The sequence below is a fragment of the Polypterus senegalus genome, chromosome 11 (genome assembly GCF_016835505.1).
Source record: "Polypterus senegalus isolate Bchr_013 chromosome 11, ASM1683550v1, whole genome shotgun sequence".
Taxonomy (NCBI): Eukaryota; Metazoa; Chordata; class Cladistia; order Polypteriformes; family Polypteridae; genus Polypterus; species Polypterus senegalus.
This window is the reverse complement of record NC_053164.1, coordinates 128966915-128981455: the sequence shown is the minus strand read 5'-3', so window position 1 is coordinate 128981455 and position 14541 is coordinate 128966915. Positions and strand designations below refer to the sequence as shown.

At 37.3% G+C, this 14541-nt stretch overlaps 1 protein-coding gene across 1 annotated transcript in view; it reads right to left on the bottom strand.

Annotated features, from left to right (window-relative positions):
* Positions 1-10766: 10766 nt before the first annotated feature.
* Positions 10767-14541, bottom strand: part of LOC120539515 — a 35435-nt gene continuing 31660 nt past the window's right edge. Inside the window, exon 10 of the mRNA XM_039769646.1 lies at positions 10767-11738. Coding sequence (XP_039625580.1) covers positions 11680-11738 — 59 coding nt within the window. The 3' untranslated portion in view covers positions 10767-11679. The remainder of the gene's footprint in view (positions 11739-14541) is intronic.

Genomic DNA, 14541 nt, shown 5'->3' with positions numbered 1-14541 from the left:
TATTAGTAACAGTCTATATTAAATGGCAAGGGACCTTGACCTCATTCTGTTTGTTGTCTTAATTTTTTTGTTAAAAATATTTTTGCAAGAAGCCTAAAGTAAAATAATATTAAAAATAAAATAGAAATGTATATGACAATACAGTAAGTATAATTAATATTGCCTTAGTGTAAAACTTTATAACAATCTGTAATACACAATATCTGAAGAAGATATTTAGGAAAATGTTTTTATTTTTTTACCACAGGAAATTTTTCAATAAAATTTCATTATAAAAAACATTTTTTGTAAACACTTGTTTAGGACCATCTACAACATTGACAACAACATCTGTAAAACTTCTAACTTTTGATAATGCAACATATAACTGACCGTGGCTGAATACTAGTTCTGGCAAGTAAATGGCAACTTTTTCTAAGGTTTGCCCTTGAGCTTTATTAATTGTTATGGCAAAGGCTAATGTAACTGGAAATTGTCGCCTTCTTATGGTAAAGGGTAAATTAGTAGAGGATAGAGCCAAATCAATACGGGGAATATTCTGACGCTCATTTTCTTTTTTACAATCGATCTATTTGCTTGTATTTTTCTTTGTCTTTCAGCCTTTCTTTTGTTGATATTTACTTGCTGGGCTGACCGTTCTTCCAGGAGATGTTGCTTATATACGATTTGAGTGTCTGTGTCTTTTGTCTTACTTGACATGTCCTTTTTTTTGGAGGGGGCATGTTGTTAGTAGATAGTTAGTAAATATGCACGGGGCAGTATGTGTGGCGTCTCCCCAGCAATGGATTTTATGTGCGCGGCCGCGACTACCCAATCACCACTCTCCCCAGCAACGCTGTCCTTTATTTGGTTATCATGCGTGGCCGCGGCTACGCCATTCACTGTGTGCCCAGCTTCCAGTGTGTGTGTGTCCACGGTCTCCCCAGCAATGATGTCCTTTCGCACCGAGCCTCGCGCATGCGCACTTCACCAAAAGACACACACACACAAACACCTGGACGCACACAGGGGTTTTATTAAAGAGGAGATTGCAAGTCCAAGGATGTTATGCTGAAGCTTTGTAACACACTGGTAAGGCCTTGTCTGAAGTGCTGCATACAGTTTTAGTCTTTAGGCTACAAAGAAGACATAGCGGCACTAGAAGAAGTCCAGAGAAGAGTGACTAGAGTGATTCCGGGACAACAGGGGATGAATTATAAGGAAAAATTAAAAGAAAAAAAAGATTATGAGGAGAGATGATTGAAGTGTTTAAAATTATGAAGGGAACTAGTACAGTGGAGGAATCGAGTCGTGTCATGTCAAGTCAAGGCAGAAGGAAGGAAGGAAGTAGAGAGAGAAGAAGTGCTGTGTGTTGGATTCTTGAGCTGTACTGTACTTAGTGCTAGTGGGAAACAGGTGGAAAAGGTTTCCCACTGAATAACAGCCTTTAATTTTATGGCCTTTGTGTCTGTGTTTGTCATTCCAGATGACTGGCCAGCAGGAGTGCCCCCTGGTGGCTCACAAGACATAAATCACAACTCTCTTGTGTCTGATTAAAGTCTATGTCAGTGGTTCCCAAACTCAATCCTGGGGACCCACTGTGCCTGCAGGTTTTTGTTCCAACCAGATTCACAATCTGTGACAGTAATCTTTAACATCGGATCTAATTTAATTAGCTGGTCTTTTTTACTCTTCTCTTATTCTGCATTCAGAAAAACACAACAGTATGGTTTTTATATTTATAAGACATTTAGAAATATTTCTATTTTTTTCTCAAGATATAAATGCCTAACTCTATTTTGTAGTTTTCCTATTATTTTCCTTTGTAGTTTGCTCCCTTTATTTAACTTTAGCACAGCAGACACCTGGGATGATGAAAGCAGAAACGACTTCAGTGTCAGACTTGCTAATTAGTTAATAATCAATTAAATATCCAGAACACCTAGAAAAGCAGAATGAAAATTAGGTTGAAAATACTGTTAACGATTTAACAAAAAACAACATATTCCCCATTTAACTGATTATTACATTTTAATAAAAATCTACCAAACTTAGTTTGTAGTTTTTACAATGACTCCAAAACACGTAAACTAGGAAATAATGACCCACTTAATTAGGCCAAGAATCCAATGAAAAACCGAAGTTGGTTGGAACAAAAACTTGAAGCCACAGTGGGTCCCCCGGATCGAGTTTAGGAATCCTTGGTCTATTAGGAGCAATAAGTGCTTCTTAGAACAAAAACCTGCAGCCACCGCGGCCCTCCGGGACTGTGATTGAGGACCCCTGGTCTATGCTATGTTAAAAATGGATACTATTGCAGCACACTGGTTAAAAGTGACACTGTAAAAATGTTTACATATGCGTAATAATAATAATAATAATAATAATGCATTTTATTTATATACCACCTTTCCCATGCTCAAGGCGCTTACGTAAGAAATTATATACACTTTCAGATAATATAGAGTATTTAAAGCTTAATGAAACTTGAAGAACAGACAGAGGGTATCATCTTGAATGAAAATTTAAAGTAATAAATATTGTGTGAAATGTTTAAAATAAATGTCGACATTTTTACCTTGATGCAGCTTGATAACAGCTTCAGAGTCTTTGGTGGTAAACCTGGCTCTGAACACTGTCTCTGTGGAGTGTACGTGTTCTTTACATATCTGAGGGACTTTCATAACACAAAGAAGGGCATACTACATGAACTGGCAACTTTAAGCTGACTTAATAGCTATTGAAAAGAAACTAACATTAATGTCTTAAGCTTCAGTCAAGAATAATGCAGTACATTCAGCAGGAAGACCACAAACAACCAATGCGGTGTAAGTAGTCAGGCATCCTGTAATAGTTCAAAATATTAGACACACACAACTGTACACATTCAGCTCTTTGAAAGATCAAAGTACAACAAAATTAATTGAATAGAAAACATTTAAAACAAAGTGACACTGCTACTACCTCACAGATCCAGGACACTGGGTATGAATCTAGCTCTTCACTGTGGAGGTTGACAAATTCTCTCCTCCAATTCTTCTCTCTCATATCCCAAAATCAGGTATTCATTAATTCATTAATATTTTGTTTTCTTACACTTTGCTTTTCCTTGTGAGAGTGGTGTAACTGTCCTGTCAAGGAAGAAAATACAGTAAAGTGAAAAAATACTTTCTTTCAAAATGTCAGATCCAAAGGTCAGTATTTCAGTTGGGTTGCAGCACAGGCAAAGCTCATGTGTTTTTTATACCCAAACTTGGCTAAAAGGCCTCAGGAAATGAACACAACTTAACGTATGAAAAACAAAACCAGAAAATCAGACACCAGTATCATAATTCTCTGACTATTTTTTTTCTCCTTGTATTTACATTTCATTCATTTATGTGTGTGCTTTATTTATTTTTAAATGGCCCATCCTCATTTTTGTTTATTTGTAGTTCCCACCATTTTGTACTATGGTAGCGGTTTCACATCTGTGGTTGACATGGAGAGCAGGAGAGGTTGCACAAATTACATCATTGGTGTTATGTAATAAAAATCAGCAAAAGTGAAAAGTTATTATCCAAATTTGATGACTTCTGAATAAAAAATTTGTGCTTTTGTTTTCTTTATTTCTTTTTTTTTCAGTTCACTACTTCTGACTTGTTGCTTCTGTTTTCATTTATGGCCCTTGGGTACAATATGGTTTCAACACTCTCTCTCTCAGTTTTCTGGATATGATTTCTTGACTGTTTCAATAACTCCCATCCTGGTCATTCCATTCAGCATGGTTGCACCCCAGTGTTACATTAACAACTTCTTCTTCCACAGAATTTCACCGACACTCCCATGCTAGTCAGGAGATATAAACTGTTCCTTGTGAAATGTTTCTGCTTCTGAAAGACTACAGAACATCCAAATATAAGCCTAAACCACTTCAAATAGTTTATCTCTTTTTGATCTTTAATAGCAACAGATTTACTCTTATGTTCCCATATTGCTGAAATCATTGCAGAGACTAAGCACAGTAACCTGGTGCGAAAATATAATTTTGACAGTTGTACTTCTTAATCTCATTGTTTTGGTTACCACCCAGAGCTTGTGACCATTGGTAAGGAGAGGGATACTGTATAAACTGATCAGTAAATGTAAAGGTTAATCTAATAATTTAGTTCCCACTTTGCCACCCTGGTTTAAAACAAGTCTTGCAAAACTTCTATAGATCCAACATTTTATCCTCATTTGTGAAGAAGACTTCAATGTGCTTGAACTACTCCACCTGGGGCAACTGCTCGCCCATTACCTGTAAGGAAAAAAACACTTTTTTCAGGAGTGGATTTCAAAATACTAAATGTCATCCCACCAGCATCACACTCGGCTGGGAGTCATTCCAGGGTGTGCCAGACATCAGAGTCTGAAAAGGCTGAGAAGACATCATCATCTACACCATTTATGTTCCAAAACTGGAAAATTGCCCAAGCTGCAGATGAGCAGTTCTGATATTTTGTCTATGAAAATCATAATCAGGAGCAGAGAGAACAGGTAAAGTCCTTTCCAAATTCTCATTGAAAAAATCCAGAGACCAAATGAAATGCAGAATTGAACCCAGAAACCTATAGTCTTGTAAAACCTTCCACAAGATATATGTCCACAGAACGCAGATACAGTATTTACCTGCCTTGCAAAAGAGTCACCTTGTTTGATGATCAGACTGTTCTGATTGGTATCTCATCATCATACAAAGTTGTCATAGAGAACTGCCTGCCATAGAAAATGTTTGTATTTACTAGGTTTGAAAATTAACATGTTCTGGGGACATTGGTTTCTAATCAGCATACAGTGGTATATGTACTGATAGCTGACAACAATACTATTGTTTAACCAATGAAAATGTGTTCACACTATTCTTAAGCAAAAGAAATTGACATGTACCATTGTTTAATCGATTTCCATCTTGATCTAGGCAGAGACTGAAGCAGTCATATACTTCGGGGCAGTGTGTGGTTTTAAACAACAGTCTGAAGGGAGAGAATACAAGCAGAAGGGATGAATCAAGGCCAGAGGATAGTGTGAGAGGACAGGTGATGTAGACACGATCTGCCGAGAATGTTGTCAGTATCACTTCCACAGAGCCCAAGGACACAGTTGGAACACTGAATGTTGTGTTAACTCCACATGAAACCTGGACTTTGCACCACCAATGGCCGTATCCTCTACTCCTATGTTTTAGCAGACTTTAGAATGTGGACTGTGTGCTTTCTTTTTAAAAAGATTTTTGCTAATGATTTTTTTAGATTCATCTACTTTTATCTTCTTTGCGGATTTTATATTATCTGGTGTAATACAAGTTACTGTTTTTTTTTTCATGAAATTGCTGCTATGTCTTTCATTGTGTGTTTGCTCCCCTCCCAATTTAAAGAAAGCTGTGTACTGTTAACTTTAAATATCAAGAGTTCCCAGACTCTTAATAATACTGGGTGGTGTAGTCGGACATTTTTACTGTGTTTAGGTTAGATTACCTGTAAATGTGACCTAGACACAAATTTAAAATTTAGGAACGGCTTTCTTACTACCACTTGCCCTGTCAAACCTGCAGCAGAAAGTCTCCTCTTCACATTAGATGCTGAAACGTGTTTTTTTTTTCAACCACTGTTAAGCTGTTCTTGAAGCTGTTGTGCTGTGAAGTGCCTATCACGCAAGCTGGTGACCCTTATGATCGAGTTGTGAAATTGGGTCTGCCAGATCTCTTCCTATCAGAGTCCTTCTAGTTTCCAATTGTCTTTGGATTGTTTAGGGCACCATATTCACTTGACTCTGATTTTCTTTATGCAATTTCTCTAAATGAAAGACCTATGCTTTCTAAGGGTAATAATGCCCTGTCTCATTTCATTTGTTAATTGCCATTATTACTGGAATATACAACTTTGTACAGTATATCATTGTCCAAGTAGTACTTCAGAGGCTGTAGTAACACAGTCTGTGTCAACTGTTCTTTAAGACAGAGGATTTCTAAGTAATCAACAGAATTTACTTTAATTTCTGCAGATAGGTTGTAACCTATTAGTTGTTCCCTGAAGAAGGCCCATTTCTATTATTGTGAAATTTCCTTTTTTTTAGTTTTTGCAAACCTAAATTATTAATCTAAACATCTTGCAGTTTACAGTTTACCTTTTCACCATTTTGTGACACCCAAAGATGGAAAATGTATATACACAAAACTGTAATCTCCCTTAAAAATGTAAATGTGATCAGGAAGGAACTACACAAAGCAAAGCCCAATTAATTTTAAAAGTATTTACAAGAAGAAAATAAAATAATGTAAATACAAAAAGAAAAAAAGTACACCACAAACCCCAAACTGTTAAAATACCTCCACCAACAATACTGCAACTAGGAGATATATATATCTATTCTTATATACAAAAAGAACATGTTTACAAAACAAACCACAAGCCGCTATGCTTGGTATACCTTGAAGGATAAACTACACCGGCCACAATGTCCACATGACTGAATCCAAAGACATTAAGTGCCTTTAATATTGTGGAATGAAACTTATAGCCAATCCTGTGTCACGCCACTTTCTTTCCCCAATAGTGGCTGATGGCATTGCATTCTGCGCATATGCTATGCCTGACAGGCGGATTACCACACATTTTAGGTCATTCATTGCAGTCCAACTTATTACATTTGAAGAAAAGCTTGCAAAACTGTGGTGTTCTAAAACTTTTGACCAGTAGTGTATTCAATAGTACTGGCCATTTTATTACTACCATGATGTATTGTTCACAAAATGCATCATAGGTGAATTGGTCATTTAAATTACCATAAAGTAGGAGTGTCAATGTGTTTCCCGAAATTGATGGACTCTTGCGTAGTACTGATGGAATAGACTCTGACCCCAAATGACCTTGATTTTATGTAATTATCTGGATCTGAACATGAATGACAGTATGGTATTTAATAACAGAAAATACAGTGGGATGCAAAAGTTTGGGCAACCTTGTTAATAGTCATTATTTTCCTGTATAAATCGTTGGTTGTTAAGATAAAAAATGTCAGTTAAATATATCTTATAGGAGACACACACAGTGATATTTGAGAAGTGAAATGAAGTTTATTGGATTTACAGAAAGTGTGCAATAATTGTTTAAACAAAATCAGGCAGGTGCATAAATTTGGGCACCGTTGTCATTTTATTGATTCCAAAACTTTTAGAACTAATTATTGGAACTCAAATTGGCTTGGTAAGCTCAGTGACCCCAGACCTACATACACAGGTGAATCCTATAATGAGAAAGAGTATATGTTTTTAATCAGCTGACCTTGGTAAACTCGCTTATAGCTAGTGAGCTGGTGTATGTAGCAAAAATATATTTCATGATCCATGATCCATGATGTTGTCCTTATTCTTTAGAAGTGTGTTGATGGTTGAACGGTTCATGTTATATGAAGGAGTGACATCAACCATCTTTTCGCCTCACTCTACTCTCTCACTTATTTCAACTTTTGTTTCCATTGTTATCACCTGGGACATTTTAGCAGTATATCACCACTTCTTTTACACTTAATTCTGGACATCTTGGGATTGGAATAAAGAGTGTTAACTCAATGTAAACAGAGATACAGCCAAAAGCACAACCATATGTAGAGGATGCACGCACGTGACTGAGACTGCAAGCAATAATAATGTGGGTTTTGCACTCCACCTAACTTACGTGCTGCTTTGAAATTTGAAGCTACAGCACATTTTTTTTTTATTTTTCACTTATTTATTGGATATCTTTAAAAGTTTGTTACTTGAAGCTTCATATGTAGGGGACTTACTGTAATAAAAAGTTAACTTAATGAAAACAAAACAATGTACAAAAAAAGTAAATCAAAATGATCTTATAAATCTGAAGATCCTGAGGCTTACCAGATGTAAGGTAACACAGACAGTACAGGTCCAAAGATTTCATGATCCAGACTAGTCAAGGCCCAACGTTTTTGAAAGATGTGGCTGAGCTGAAAAATGGCTGGGCTTAACTTAACTAGTATGGATTGATGTCTTCAAGTTTAGTCTGGTTTTGTTGCCTTGTCATTTCATAGACACACTTGGAGTGCTGATTGAACTGTCTAAACATTTTCTTAAACATAACCCAACAAGAGGAGTATGAGACCATTAAAGAACACTGCATCTTTCCATTATCAGGAAACACTTACTCCAGGAATGGCACATGGTGCAGTCTTGTATTAAAAAGGGTCCTCAACACCTTAGTCTGCCTTTATACCACAGAGTCATCATGCGGAGGGCAGATCATCACTTGATTGCCTGCCAGTTTTACAGTTGACCGCATCTCTCTATATATAAAAATCCAACGTCTGTCTGTCTGTATGTCTGTCCGCTTTTCATGAGAGAACTACTTAACGGATTTAAATCGGGCATTTTTCTATAACATTTACTTGAACATTTCGGTTGACTTTGTAACTTCTCTCATCATTCTAAGAATCATAGTTCATGTGCAGTAGTGATATATTGTGCTAATCCCAGACAGAGGGCCAAAGTGGGAGTGTGATGTCAGGAATGGGTAGCCGGGAGAGGCCCTCCTCACTCACATAACACCTCAGTTTGAATTGCTCTACCTCCAGCCATGTGTTGGAGGCATTCCTTGCAAAAAACACAAGATCTCCAATCATAAGGGGTGATTTGACAGGTGGACCAGATTGTCAGATTCATCCTTGTCACAGCACTGAACTACTGCCAACTGTATCAACTGTAACAAGAGTATGAGACAGAATACAGTGAGTTGATCATACATAGCACAGTGCGCTGGCTGTCTAGAGGCAGGATGCTGGAGTGGTTTATAGCTCTCCTACCTCAAATCTGGGAATTCCTGTTAAGAAAAGGCAGGGATGAGCCAGACCTAAAAAATACCAAGTGAGTGCTTAAGCTGATCTTCTTGACAGACACCTGAACTCAATGAATGTCCAACTCCAAGGAAGAGAGTAACGTCCAAGTAAATATAAAATAAATAAAAAACGAAATAATCAACTATAAAACAATTTCATTTCATGCAAGAATGTTTTACCCTTTTGATTTTCTCTATTTTTGTACATATGTTTCCATTTTATTTTACATTATTAAAAGTAGTAGATTGATTTTGTTTTTCCTGCATTCTACTTGCAGAGAGCATGATACAGTTAGGTCCATAAATATTTGGACAGAGACAACTTTTTTCTAATTTTGTTTCTGTACATTACCACAATGAATTTTAAATGAAACAACTCAGATGCAGTTGAAGTGCAGACTTTCAGCTTTAATTCAGTGGGTGAACAAAATGATTGCATAAAAATGTGAGGCAACTAAAGCATCTTTTTAACACAATCCCTTCATTTCAGGTGCTCAAAAGTAATTGGAAAATTGACTCAAAGGCTATTTCATGAGCAGTTGAGGGCAAGTCCGTCATTATGTCATTATCAATTTTGCAGATAAAAGGCCTGGAGTTGATTTGAGGTGTGGTGCTTGCATGTGGAAGATTCTGCTGTGAACAGACAACTTGCGGTCAAAGGAGCTCTCCATGCAGGCGAAAGAAGCCATCCTTAAGCTGCGAAAACAGAAAAAACCCATCTGAGAAATTGCTACAATATTACGAGTGGCAAAATCTACAGTTTGGTACATCCTGAGAAAGAAAGCAAGCACTGGTGAACTCAGCAACGCAAAAAGACCTGGACATCCACGGAAGATGAACAACAGTAGTGGATGATCGCAGAATCATTTCCATGGTGAAGAGAAACCCCTTCACAACAGCCAACCAAGTGAACAACACTCTCCGGGGGGTAGGCGTATCGATACCCAAGTCTACCATAAATAGAAGACTGCATGAAAGTAAATACAGAGGGTGCACTGCAAGGTGCAAGCCACTCATAAGCCTCAAGAATAGAAAGGCTAGATTGGACTTTGCTAAAGAACATCTAAAAAAGCCAGCACAGTTCTGGAAAAACATTCTTTGGAAAGATGAAACCAAGATCAACCTCTACTAGAATGATGGCAAGAAAAAAGTATGGAGAAGGCGTGGAACAGCTCATTATCCAAAGCATACCACATCATCTGTAAAACACGGTGGAGGCAGTTTGATGGCTTGGGTGTGCATGGCTGCCAGTGGCACTGGGACACTAATGTTTATTGATGATGTGACACAGGACAGAAGCAGCTGAATGAATTCTGAAGTGTTCAGAGACATACTGTCTGCTCAAATCCAGCTAAATGCAGTCAAATTGTTTGGGCGGCATTTCATGATACAGATGGACAATGACCCAAAACGTACAGCCAAAGCAACCCAGGAACTTATTAAAGCAAAGAAGTGGAAAATTCTTGAATGGCCAAGTCAGTCACCTGATCTTAACCCAATTGAGCATGCATTTCACTTGTTGAAGACTAAACTTCAGACAGAAAGGCCCACAAACAAACAGCAACTGAAAGCCGCTTCAGTAAAGGCCTGGCAGAACATTAAAAAGGAGTAAGCCCAGCATCTGGTGATGTCCATGAGTTCAAGACTTTAGGCTGTTGTTGCCAGCAAAGGGTTTTCAACCAAGTATTAGAAATGAACATTTTATTTCCAGTTATTTAATTTGTCCAATTACTTTTGAGCCCCTGAAATAAAGGGATTGTGTTAAAAAAAAACTTTAGTTCCCTTACATTGTTATGCAATCTTTTTTGTTCAACCCACTGAATTAAAGCTGAAAGTCTGCACTTCAACTGCATCTAGTTGTTTAATTTAAAATTCATTGTGGTAATGTACAGAACCAAAATTAGAAAAAAATCTCTATTCAAATATTTATGGACCTAACTGTATATGCTGTCACGGCCTTCCAAAATAAAAGCATCATAATGTTCACCCCTAACCAGATAAATTCTTTTGTTTTTCACAGGTGAGAGAACTTACCACACATGATCACACTGACCTTTGCAGTATTTCAACTAGAAAGCCTCTGTAGAAGTTCTGGAGTAACTCAGGCAGGAGCTTGAGTCAAGATACAAAGATGTACATGTCTAATAGGCATTTTGTGGACCGACTGTGAAATGATTGCATGTGTTAATATCATCTCTGACCCTAGTCATCACACTCCTCTCTTCTGATCTTGCAGCAGTTGAATATGAAATAATAGAACTGCAGACCCATGAGATCCTCAAAGCAGAGTTTAAAGTAGGTATATAACACTTCTGGAAGATGGTCTCTGACACAGAATGCCCTGCTGTGAAGCAGTGTGTGTAGAAAGTAATGGCATTTTTTGTGAGCTCATAAATATATGAATATTGTAAATGGAAAACAAAACCGTTGAACATTTTGGACCTGTGTGTTATTTCCCTAGAATGTAATTTTTGATGACCTGAAAAAAACTTTTGCAACAGGCAGATTTATTTTTAAACTACCCAATGTATATAATACGACAAACCACGTGATCAAAAGTACCCCTGCGTGGATTAGGTGTGTGCTGAGCACGCAGGATGCTGCTGATATTTTTTGTTCATGTAAATAACTGCACAGATAACCATCAAACACAGTATGCGGCCGTCCCAGGCAGTTTTTAGCTTCACATAGTTATTTAAAGTTTGTGGTTGATCTCTTACTGCTGCATTCAATTTTAAACATACATCAGAGATGCGTAAGAAATTTCTTTTAAATGTTATACACTTTCTGAAATTCTTCTGTAAACTGTGTTAGCAGTAGCCTCTTGCCTTGATCACAGATCCAACTCAGATTCTTTCAAAGCAACTGGGTCCAATTCCTTATCACCTGCTCCTGTTGATTTAAACAAAGACAGAATAAGAATTAGACCATGTCATTATTTTGTGGCAACAAGCTCTATTATCATGTAAAACTGAGCATGTTTACAAATTTGTAGCATCTCTTCTGGGTTTAAAGCTGCAGATAGACTGCAGCATTAACTAGTGTTTCTTAAATGGACTGGTGCACATCAGAAGGTTTGTCTTATTTCATAAGAACATACAACATCATAATTTGCTTAGGGAGCATGCAATTATGATAGGAGCTACATGTTATTAAAACAGATCATCATTACATTCTTTAAAAATTTTTTTATAGGTTTACAGGGTCATTATTATCATTTATACAGAGTACAGTGAGATTTTTAACTTGCATGAGCTAATCAACATGCCACACATTGCCAACCTTTGCCATGACTAGCGAGTATGACTACCTTACTGTCTTCCATACCTGAAACAAGCTCTAAATGCATTTGTCATAACCTAGCAGTATAACAAAGAGTAGACAATGATGTAGACACTGGTGAGGTAAATGATTATTAGGCGATCCTGAAGCAGTATGTAATACGAAATATAATATGCCATATGCACAGGCATTACCAAAGGACTACCGCTGGCATCTTCCCACTAACATTGTGACCAAGTTAAACTACATAAATCTTGGCATAATTATCACATTAGCTTGACAACTAATATATAGTGGATGTGCTTGAAGGCTGCATGCAGATTGTGTGAATGTTTCTTCTGCAGGCTTGGAAGAAAGCCATTTTGTTATTGTGACTACACAGACACACGGTGTGAGATAAATTAAATGGTGCTGGAACTAACCATGTTCAGCAGAGGTTTAGTTGATTTCACAGTACATATAGAACATCAACATTCAGTAAGTAGTCCACAAAGGAAGAGTGAAGAGATGAGCAAGAGAAGCACTACATCCTTCTTCCCAATCTTTACTGTACAGTATGATTCCATTATGAGGAGGAACACATGGTAAGGATTTTATTAACAGTTTTAATCATTTTTAATATGTTAGTTTTCCAGTTATTAATGGTTTTGTTTAATACATTTTAGTTTTTAGAAAGTTTAAATTTTAGTAATTGTTTAGTGTAGTATTTAATACATTTTAGTGTTGTAACATCCTGATTTACTGTGTTTCACTTTTGGATTTCTTGCATTGTTCTTCTTACTTTTTTATTATTATTCTATGCATTATTGTCTGACTCCATCATATTTTTGGCCAGCAAAGTTGCTTTGGATGAACTAGAAAAAGAATGCAAAGTTTAACCTGGCAATGACCCTGCTCTGAATTTTGACTTTGACTTTCCTGTTGAGTATTAGGCTTGGTAAAAGAATGTCCCAACTCCATGTAACAGATCTGTGCCTGCCTGACACTCCAACTTTGTTTGATGTTTGATCTTTGCAACTCAGAGCTGTCTCAGATATAGAATTAATCTTTGGATTTTCTAATGGATGCCAATATGCCATAAGATTCCATAATTATATTGGATGAGGAACCATACCTTACCCAGCTAGGAGGCCATAATGGATGGACTGAATAAGTGGAGGTGCAACCCAGTCAGGATGGTGCTAGGTTTCTATCCTAGTCAAGGTGGTGATATGATGGATGGACTGGCAAAGACTGGACAGTTTATCCACCACGGCAAAAGGTGGCTTTGCTACTCTGGTATGATCCTAGTTTGAACACATGCAGGGTTCCATCGGACATGTTATTCAGAAGGGCAACACTGTTGGAATCCCTGGGTCCCTACTTTAAGAAACTATCTCATGAGCCATAAGTACCTCCATTATGCTCTGTTATGACATCAGAAGTACTCCTGGGGCCAACATAAAAGTAGGTATCTTGCCTCACTTAGGAGTGTCAGCAGAGGAGACAGACAACACTCACCTACGAGGAGTGCAAGAAAGGAAAAAAAAGGATTGTGCAGTTTGAGAAGAGCCTGTTAAAGTAACATTATTCAGTAACTACTTGTTTTTTTTACCCAGGAACATTTGTCTGTGGAGTTCTGTCTGAGGTCTGGGACTTGGTGGCGCCTACTAGTGATCTCACCTTACATCACCATGACACCTGTGACTTTTTAAAAATTATGTTTAAAATGGGAAACATACATGCTAGAAATTCATAACTAAAACATAACTGCAGCAAGTCCTGGAAATTTGCTACAACTTGGAAAATACCTTGATTTTTTGTTTCAAACATATCTAGTTGCTAGAGTGGTTAGGCACAGTGACATATTGTAGTTACCGTATATACTCAAGTATAAGCTGGGTCTTGAAACACGAAAAATCGATCATAAAATCAGACCCTGACTTCTACACCTGTTCAAAAATGTGACACTTAATTTTTTTCTTTTTACATATTCTTTCCTTTTCCAATCTCGCATCAGTTTCTCAGCTGTATCGAATTTTATTGTAGCAGCACAGTTACCAATTTCTTTCACTACTTCAACGATGTTAAATTAAAAACCAGCGTCATATTTTCTTCTGATTGAACGCCCCATCGTAGATAAGGGATGCTCTTACGACAAAGGTGTATGAGGGTGTGAGATACAAAAAACACAAATCAGTGCCAACGTTGCTTCGGAACAGTTCGGGTATTAATGTGTGGTCACGTAGGCACAATAGAGAAAGAGAGAGAGAGTGGTCGGTACTGATACAGTGCATTGCCGGATCCACATAGAAAAAAAAGGCAGTGTGCTCCGTGTTTACCATCTCAGGTGGGCGTTAGCATACCATAATCTCTTGGAGCAATAGCGCGAGTTTTCTGCATTTGACTTATAAAACCAAAATTATAAAACACC